This window comes from Piliocolobus tephrosceles, chromosome 14 (assembly GCF_002776525.5).
Source record: "Piliocolobus tephrosceles isolate RC106 chromosome 14, ASM277652v3, whole genome shotgun sequence".
In the NCBI taxonomy this organism is placed as follows: Eukaryota; Metazoa; Chordata; class Mammalia; order Primates; family Cercopithecidae; genus Piliocolobus; species Piliocolobus tephrosceles.
Window position 1 is genome coordinate 45,257,550 of NC_045447.1, and position 10,093 is coordinate 45,267,642.

Sequence of the window (10,093 nt, forward strand, 5' to 3'; positions counted from 1 at the left end):
GACAGGCAGATTGCTTGAGCCCAGGAGTTCAAGACCACCCTGGGAAACATAGCAAAACCCTGTCTCTACAAGAAAGCCTGTAGTTCCAGCTACTCAGGAGTCTAAGGTGAGAGCATCACCTGAGCCCACGGAGGTCAAGGCTGCAGTGAGCTGTGATCACACCACTGCACTCCAGCCTGGGCAACAGAGCGAGACCATGTATCAAAAAAAAAAAAAGCAAGTAATACATGTTCATATGGAAGATAAAATACAAATAAGAAAGAAAAGTACGTGGAAATCACAGGTCAAACTTACTTACAAGAGCAGAGTCTTTGGTCGTTTCAACAGGCATAGAAAAATATTACCTGTTGATGAAGGATCTGCCTTTAATAAAGGATGTTGATCTGAGACACCGAGGCATCTGGTTCAACTGAGTATAATTATATGCCAAAGAAAACAGCAACGACGCCGGGCGCGGTGGCTCAAGCCTGTAATCCCAGCACTTTGGGAGGCCAAGACGGGCGGATCACGAGGTCAGAAGTTCGAGACCATCCTGGCTAACATGGTGAAACCCCGTCTCTACTAAAAAATACAAAAAGCTAGCCGGGCGAGGTGGCTGGCGCCTGTAGTCCCAGCTACTCGGGAGGCTGAGGCAGGAGAATGGCGTAAACCCGGGAGGCGGGAGCTACCCGGGAGCTACCCGGGAGGCGGAGCTTGCAGTGAGCTGAGATCCGGCCACTGCACTCCAGTCCGGGCCACAGAGCGAGACTCCGTCTCAAAAAAAAAAGAAAGAAAACAGCAACGAGCAAATCACACACAAAGTCCAGGTGGAAAGCTAACTGGAGATCTCCGAACATATAACAAAAACCATCTATGGAGTGGGAGGAGAGTAAGGACTGAAAACTACCTATTTGGGTATTATGCTGATCCCTGGGTGACAAAATTATCTGCACATCAAACCCCTGCAATATGGCACAATGCAATTTACCCATGTAACAAACCTGCATATGTACCCCTTGAACTTAAAATAAAAAAGTTGGAAAAAGAAAAATTAATAATAAAAAAAACTGGTCAGGTGCAGTGGCTCACACCTGTAATCCTAGCATTTTGGGAGGCCAAGGTGGGCAGATCACTTGAGTGCAGAAGTTCAAGACCAGCCTGGGCAAAATAGGGAAATTCCATCCTACAAAAAGTAGAAAAATTAGTCAGGCATGGTGGCATGCACTTGTAGTCCCAGCTACTCAGGAGGCTCAGATGGGAGGATAGATTGAGCCCAGGAGTTTGAGGATGCAGTGACCCATGATTGTACTACCGTACTCCGGCCTAGGTGACAGTGCAAGACCCTGTCTCAAAAATAAAAACAAATGTTTAAAAACCATCTACAGGTTGGGTGTGGTGGCTCACACCTGTAATCCCAGCACTTTGGGAGGCTGAGGAGGGCAGATCACAAGGTCAGGAGTTCAACACCAGCCTGGCCAACATAGTGAAACCCCTTCTCTACTAAAAATACAAAAAAAAAAAAAAAAAATTAGCCAGGCGTGGTGGCAGGTGCCTGTAATCTCAGGCACTCAGAAGGCTGAGGCAGGAGAATTGCTTGAACCCAGGATGTGGAGGTTGCAGCAAGTGGAGATGGCGCCACCGCATGCCAGCCTGAGTGACAGTGTGAGACTCCATTTCAAAAAAAAAAAAAATCTACAAAGATGTTCATTGTAACACTGCTTGTAATGGTGAAAAGAAAAATATCCTGAATATCATCAATATAAAACTGTTTAAATTATGTGTGCTTATATAACAGAATACTCTGCAGCCACTCAAAAAAATGGTATAGACCAGGGTATCCAAACTTTTGGCTTCCCTGGGCCACGCAGGAAGAAGAATAATTATCTTGGGCCATGCATAAAATACACTAACACTGGCCAGGCGCGGTGGCTCACACCTGTAATCTCAGCACTTTGCAAGGCTAAGGCAGGTGGATCATGAGGTCAGGAGATTGAGACCATCCTGGCTAACACTGTGAATCCCGTCTCTACTAAAAATACAAACAATTAGCTGAGCGTAGTGATGGGCGCCTGTAATCCCAGCTACTCGGGAGGCTGAGGCAGGAGAATCACTTGAATCAAGGAGGCAGAGGTTGCAGTGAGCCGAGATCACGCCACTGCACTCCAGCCTGGGCAAAAGAGCAAGACTCTGTGTCAAAAAATAAAAATTTCAAAAAAAAAAAAAAATACACTAACACTAATGATAGTTGACAAATCTCATAATGTTTTAAGAAAGTTTACAAATTTGTGTTGGGCCACATTCAAAGCCATCTTGGGCCACATGCAGCCCACATGCCACAGGTTGGACAAGCTGGGTATAGACTCACATGATCTGACAGGAAAATACATCGAGGTCAAAAAAAAAAAAAAAAAGCTGAAGAATGCTGTACACATTTAACTGCAGAACCTATATACTCATCTGCAATGAAAATTTCCAGAAGGATAGGTAAGAGACAGTAAACGGTAGTTAGCTCTGGGAAGTAAGAATACAGAATGGGGACAGGAGAACTTTTCCTTCTACTTCACACTTTAAACTGTTTCAACTTCTTATCTGCATATTTATCACCTTATAATAAAAACAAAATGAAAACAATGAATTAAAAAGTTAACAATAGTTGGGTGTGGTGTTATGTTCCTTGTAGTCCCAGTTACTCGTGATACAGACAAGAGTCACTTGAGCCCAAGAGTTCAAATCCAGCCTAGGCAACATAGTGAGATTCCATCTTTAAAAAAAAAAATTAAATTATAAAAAGTTAGCAATGGTATTGGCAGGTGGTGGGCCCATGAAAATTTTTTTCTTTTTTTGTACTTTTCTGCTTTTTCTTAATTTTCTATAATTAGCAACGTATTACCATATACATTTCTTTTTTTTTTTTTTTTTGATACAGAGTCCTGCTTTGTCACCCAAAGCGTACAGTGGTGTGATCTCGCCTCACTGTAACCTCTGCCTCCTGGGTTCAAGCAATTCTCACGCCTCAGCCTCCCAAGTAGCTAGGATTACAGGTGCGCACCAGCACACCTGGCTAATTTTTGTATTTTTAGTAGAGACAAGGTTTCATCATGTTGGCCAGGCTGTTCTCAAACTCCTGGCCTCAAGTGATCCTCCCATCTCAGCCTTCCAAAGTGCTGGGATTACAGGTAAGAGCCACCACGCCTGGCCTGCATGTATTACTTTTGGGGGGAAAAAAACCCATAAATTATCTAACTAAGCACTGTTATAAACACTGGGAATTACAAAGAAATACTATGGAAAGGCCGGGCGCGGTGGCTCAAGCCTGTAATCCCAGCACTTTGGGAGGCCGAGACGGGCGGATCATGAGGTCAGGAGATCAAGACCATCCTGGCTAACACGGTGAAACCCCGTCTCTACTAAAAAATACAAAAATCTAGCCGAGTGAGGTGGTGGACGCCTGTAGTCCCAGCTACTCGGGAGGCTGAGGCAGGAGAATGGCGTAAACCCGGGAGGCGTAGCTTGCAGTGAGCTGAGATCCGGCCACTGCACTCCAGCCTGGGCGACAGAGCAAGACTCCGTCTCAAAAAAAAAAAAAAAAAAAAAGAAATACTATGGAAAGATCTGATTCTAAAAATGCTTTATAATTTGCTTGGAGAAACGTGGTCATGAATACCAAGACAATGAAAGTCAAACAAAATCCTTCATTTAGTTTATTGGAGTTGTTCATGTGGCACTGGTTCCTATGGAAGCCCAAAAAAAGTATCAGTGTTATAAGTAAAGCTGTGCCAAAACATGTTAAAGACTTATATTTCTTTATACTTAAGGAAATATTTAAAGAAAGACTAAGTGAATTATATAAAAGAGTGGTTTCTTAAAAATTCAAGTCTAGGCCAGTTGCAGTGGCCCACGCCTGTAATCCCAGCACTTTGGGAGGCCAAGGTGGGCAGATCACGAGGTCAGGAGTTTCAGGCCAGCCTGGCCAACATGGTGAAACCCCGTCTCTACTAAAAATACAAAATATTAGCCGGGCATGCTGGCAGGCGCCTGTAATCCCAGCTACCCCAGAAGCTGAGGCAGGAGAATTGCTTGAACCTGGGAGGCGGAGGTTGCAGTGAGCTGAGATCATGCCACTGCACTCCAGCCTAGGCAACAGAGTGAGACTCTGTCTCAAAAAATTAAAAAAAAAAAAAAGCTCAAGTCAAATCTCCCACTCAATGGTCAATATCCCCTTTAGAATATCCTTACCACTCATTCAATTTCTGTTTAGTGTCAAAAAATCTAACTAGCCCATTCCATTTGTTATGAACAACCCAACGGTTCTTATGTTAAGCTAAAATCCAATTTCCTGTCATTTTCAACCACTGATCCACACTTGTCCCAGTTCTGTCCTCTGGAATGACAAAAAAAAAAAGGTGATATAACTTCTACAAGATAGTTTTTTAAAGTCTTCCTGTACTATTATGATCCTCTTCCTCTTAAATCTTGTAGAACTAAATTTCCCATATTCTTCAAATGGTTCAGTTCCTATGCGTTTCATTATTCTAATCATTCCCCTCTTAAGATAATCTAGTTTCTCAATATGCCTCTTAGAAGGAAATACCACAGCTGAACACAAAATTCCAGATCTGATCTGACCAATGCTGTTACTTCCTTTGTCTGGGTCACCATAAGCACCACAATACAAGACCAGTTGCAGGCAGCATATGATTCATTTCCAAATTAGTGGCACTGTTCAGACCACAAGTGTTCTGAGGGTTTAAAGGAAAACCCTCAAGAAGTTTTCAACAACAAAAAAGTAAACTGTTAGCTGGGAAAGGAAGAATACATTTTAGATAAGCAGAAAATACAGAATGAGTATTTCAGGGGGCACAAGTGCAGAACAGAGCAGAGAGGAATAAACAGAGTTAGTGCTAGAGCAAAGTCTGCATACAGATAGGCAAGAATAGGCCATTTTTTTTAAGCAGGGCTCGGGTCAGAGTATTGAGAGCCTTAAAACCTGCAGGCAATAAGGCATGATTAAAAGGTAAGACAAAAGAACTGACTTCTTGAATGAAATGTTTAGGAATGATTAAATCAATACCAGTTTGCCAATTTCTATATCAAGTTAACTACTTTTTGAACTCTGACTGCATAGGAAGTTTCTAATTGATTCTACTCCAAGATAAATTGAAATTGAGTTGTAATAAATATCACTACATAGGCTGCTTTCAGAATATAACATTCCTACTGCCAAAATATAATGCAAGGAATGTCATTTTAGAAAGATGTATTTTGTGTGGGTGCGGTGGCTTATGCCTCTAATCCCAGCACTTTGGGAGGCCGAGACAGGTGGATCACTTGAGGTCATGAGTTCAAGAGCAGCCTAGCCAACATAGTGAAACCCTGTCTCTACAAAAAATACAAAAATTAGCTGGGACTGGTGGTTCATGCCTGTAGTCCCAGCTGCTCGGGAGGCTGAGGCATGAGAATCGCTTGAACCCAGGAGGCGGAGGTTGCAGTGAGCCGAGATTGCGCCCCTGCACTCCAGCCTGGGTGACAGAGTGAGACTCTGTCTCAAAAAAGAAAAAGAAATGAAAAGAAAGATGTATTTCAATTCATTTCTGTAAGTTTTCCCAGAATGAATACCTTGCCATTCATTATGAATATCTGCATATAAGGTACCTGTTTGTTTCAGTAATTAAAATCTTCTGGATCTCTATTCAAAAAGACAATGACCTGCTGATCTCTGTTTATCCAGATTCAAAATAGAAGAAACTTCACTAATGTAACATTAAAAAGGAAAGAAGTTAGCTAAATAGCAGAATTTCTAGACAATGAAATCTGTCTGCTATTAAAACAAATGAAAACACCAGTAGTTATTTAAACACAGTTAAATAGAAATTTCTGATTTACAACTGCTCCTGCCTAAAGGGTCTTTCATAAGGACCAGCTCTGTAATACAGCGCGGCAGTAGAGAATTAAACTGTCAAAGAGACACAGCAAAGCCCAACCTCTCCCAAATCCTGCTACTCAGCAGCAGGGATCTAAAGGAATAAATACATTCCCAGCTGCTGAGAGAAATGTCTTACTAAAAGCAAAGCAAAATTCTCATTAATGAAAAATCAACCATGAAAAACTGTATGTCTCATAATCCCCGGAAATGGCCAAATCCATTTTGGGTTAATGCAGATTTAACAAAACAGTGGAAGAGAACAGAGCAAAGCAGTTCCATTTGCCAGCAGCTGGGGGAAACACCGTTGCTGGGGCAATCACAAACAACAACAATGCTTCTAATCTGCAGAGCCAAAAGAAATATGAACTCTATCCAGTAAAAGGTATCAGGAAAAGGCTCTAGTGAAGGCTCTAGTTGATAAATGCTCTCATTTACAATCAAGACACATCAGATATGATAGGCTGTAACTTGAATTTCCCGAGATCAAATTAAATGGCTAATCCAAACCCTGTGTTTTTCTGATCAGATAATCTCTCTGAAGTCACAGTACTTGCATTCATTCAAAACCAGCATTAAGCTTCTACTACGTCAGACACTAGGAATACAAAAACTAGTAAGAAACAGTCTCTACCCACATGGAGCTTAGTTTGCATACCATGCCTCATCTTAAACCCCAAAGCTCTTGCTTTAAGATATCTTCTTAGATGGGTCAAGTGTCCTCAGAGGAAAAGCAATAATGGCCCTTCACCTTGAGTTACTGTGAGGCAAGCTAAAATAAAAATAAAAATAAATCATACCTCTTATCCTCAAAAGCAGTCACCACATCCTCCCAAGTGGAATAGAATAATCATCTTATAATCAGCCTATACTACAGGTTAGTGTTCAGGGAAGTGGCAGGGCACAAGACAAGCAATAGAAGGGATGTGACAGCTGTACCACTAACGCATTCAAAGTGTGATAAAAAGAACCTGCTACTAAGCATACTGTAGTGTTACGGTGCAAGAAGGAGGAAGAAAAGAATGAGAGGCGGCCCACCATTCACAGGCACCAACCATCCGCGGTCTCCTAACTTGTCCACTCTCACTAGATGAACCTCAGTCACTGTTTAATAGGATCTGAGCCTGCCGGCCAACGACGTTGTCACATGGCTACCAGAATGGGGAGATAATCTTCCCTTGCAGGAACGTGGGGGAAAACAAGAAAGAGTGGAAAGAACTCAAGCGTTTATAAGTGATTGTCAACATAATCGTTCCCCAAAGCACGGACTGGATGTAAAGTTTGGGAGAGACAGTCACCGGACGCCCACTGGAAGGGTGCGGGGACCTCTACGCCAACACCCCGCCTCCCCGCCCCAGTCAGCGCACTCACCGCGCACGCAGAGCAGTGACATGGCCGAGGCGCGGGCAAGCCTCTACCGCGCCCCAGCCGCGCTGCTCCCTCTTTCCGCTCAGCAGGTGCCGCGACTGCTCCCGTTACCGGCCCTACGGGTCTGGCCGCTCCTCATGGTCCCGGTCGCAGGTAGCGTCCCGCCGCTGCCTCGGACCCGCCCCAAATCTCACCGTCTGAGCGAACTCCGGGTAGCGGTGAGTACCGACGGGCAGGCTGGGGACTGGGCGCGGCACCGCGACGCCATCGCTGGGAGGTAGGAGCGGCCGGGACTCCCTCCCGTCATTCCACCCAGGCTCTGCGCGAGCGCCTGGGCAGAGCCAACCCGTGGCGCCCCGCCCCCCCCAGCCAATTAACTCACGCCCAGTCCACCGACCCCGCCCCCCCCGGAGCACGTAGGAGGCGGGGTTCCCTTCCTCTTTCTGAGATCGTGAAGGCAGCTCCGCCCACTAATCAGGCTTACCGTAGAGAGCAAGGGGCTGACACTCACCTGTGTGAGGCGGGAATGGAAGCCCTCTGTTCCTCATGCATGGGCGGGGCTCCCACCCAAGAACAGATTCTTTTCATTGAAGAATTTCCACTGGACTTTCTTACAGTCTAGCCCTCATAGCTGACAGCCTGTAATTTTAAGTTAATGAGGTCGCACCGCACCGCAAAGTAAGTTTTAATTAGCAACTAGGGCAAAAGACAAAACTGAGTGGGTGTGAAGTATGTCTGGAGACCTCAGTTCTTATCTAGACCGTTTTTCATGCTCATCATTGTATCTCCAATGTCTGGAATACTGCCTAGTGTATGGTAACCAGTCAGTAAATATTTACTGAATAAAGTGTCTCACGTGACCGTGTGAAGAGACCACCAAACAGGCTTTGTGTGAGCAACATGGCTGTTTATCATGGGGACATGATGGTTTAGCTTGGGCTCAGAGGCCTGACGTGAAGGATGGTTACCACGGAGGGATTCTGAGTGGAGATACCTCTGATCTTTGACAAATTTCCTATCGGTGCTTGGTACCAACATGAGCTAACTTCATGGCTCAAACCAACAGACAATTTGCTAAGGTCTGGGAGCACCCCCTCTAGAGAATCCCTGACCTCCCAAAATGTGGTCAAGATCTAAAGTTTATTTTGTTGTACAGCTCCCTTTTATTATTATTATTATTATTGAGTTTTACTTGCTTCCAACAAGGAAGGCAAATTTTCCTGCTTCCATGATGAAAGAAGGCAGGTAACTCCTTTATGGAGTTTGAGCTCACTTCCAACAGGGAAGATGAGGGTTTTTTTTTTCCTGTTTCTAGGATGGTAGAGAGCCATTTTCAGCCTGAGACTCACTCCTAGATAAGTAGCTGAATAGGGATTTTGTCTTAGCTAAAGTTAACAACCAACTGGTCTTAATTTCTCCTTACCATTAGAGTGCTCAGTGATCATATTGTTGGGTTTTTTTGTTTTTGTCTTTTTCCCACTGACCAACACTGCCTCACTTGGTCAAATCCAAGTGAGAATTCCGAATTATGGGTAACAAGGCCTCTCTAATTTGACTAAAATTCCTCACAGCTGCAAAAGAAAAAAAGAAACAGAAAACAAAAAACCGTGTATTTGGTTTCTGTGTTTGCTTCCTGGTCTTAAAAATTCACCTGTTCTGCCGGGCGCGGTGGCTCAAGCCTGTAATCCCAGCACTTTGGGAGGCTGAGACGGGCGGATCACGAGGTTAAGAGATCGAGACCATCCTGGCTAACACGGTGAAACCCCGTCTCTACTAAAAAATACAAAAAACTAGCCGGGCGAGGTGGCAGGCGCCTGTAGTCCCAGCTGCTCGGGAGGCTGAGGCCGGAGAATGGCATAAACCTGGGGGGCGGAGCTTGCAGTGAGCTGAGATCTGGCCACTGCACTCCAGCCCTGGCGACAGAGCTAGACTCCATCTCAAAAAAAAAAAAAAAAATTCACCTGTTCTTAGGCTGGGCGTGGTGGCTCATGCCTGTAATCCCAGCACCTTGGGAGGCTGAGGCTCATGAGGATCATGAGGTCAGGAATTCAACACCAGCCTGGTCAACACAGTGAAACCCTGTCTCTACTGAAAATACAAAAAAAAATTAGCTGGGCATGGTGGTGGGTGCCTGTAATCCCAGCTACTCAGGAGACTGAGGCAGGAGAATCGCTTGAACCAGGGGGCGGAGGTTGCAGTGAGTGGAGATCGCACCACTGCACTCCAGCCTAGGCGACAGTGTGAGACTGTCTCAAATTTAAAAAAAAAAAAAAAAAAAAAATTCAATCGTTCTTTTGCTTACTTTTCTTCCACTCTATACCTCCTTCACCCTTTGCCATCTGCATTGCCAAAAAATCGTGACAAGGCTTCTAATGACTTGAACCTCCTTATAGAATTTAGAACAAAGGTGCCACTCACCCCCTTTTGGGGTGTTCTCTTGTCTTTGTGGGATTTCAAGAGTCATAGGCAGATTCCTTTTTTTTTTTTTTTGAGACGGAGTCTCCCTCTGTCACCCAGGCTGGAGTGCAGTGGCGCAATCTGGGCTCACTGCAAGCTCCACCTCTGGGGTTCCTGCCATTCTCCTGTCTCAGCCTCCCGAATAGCTGGGACTACAGGTGCCTGCCACCACGCCCGGCTAATTTTTTTGCATTTGTAGTAGAGACAGGGTTTCACTGTGTTAGCCAGGATGGTCCTGATCTTCTGACCTCATGATCCACCCTCCTTGGTCTCCCAAAGTGCTGAGATTACAGGCATGAGCCACCACGCCCAGCCAGGCAGATTCCCTTAGGTCTAAAGCTCTGTTTTCCTCTATTGCATGACCTGACC

General features: G+C 44.8%; 1 protein-coding gene across 3 annotated transcripts in view; it reads right to left on the reverse strand.

The window, feature by feature from the left end:
• UNC13B (unc-13 homolog B) overlaps window positions 1–7,624 on the reverse strand; it is a 247,593-nt gene extending 239,969 nt beyond the window's left edge. For 2 of the 3 annotated variants that reach the window (XM_023203253.2, XM_023203254.2), the window contains exon 1: window positions 7,271–7,562. In XM_023203253.2, the coding sequence (XP_023059021.1) occupies window positions 7,271–7,292 (22 nt within the window). In that variant the 5' untranslated portion in view covers window positions 7,293–7,562. Of the gene's footprint in view, window positions 1–7,270 lie in introns of all 3 variants that reach the window. The other variant, XM_031933996.1, reaches the window with a different exon arrangement.
• Between the last annotated feature and the right edge of the window lie 2,469 nt (window positions 7,625–10,093).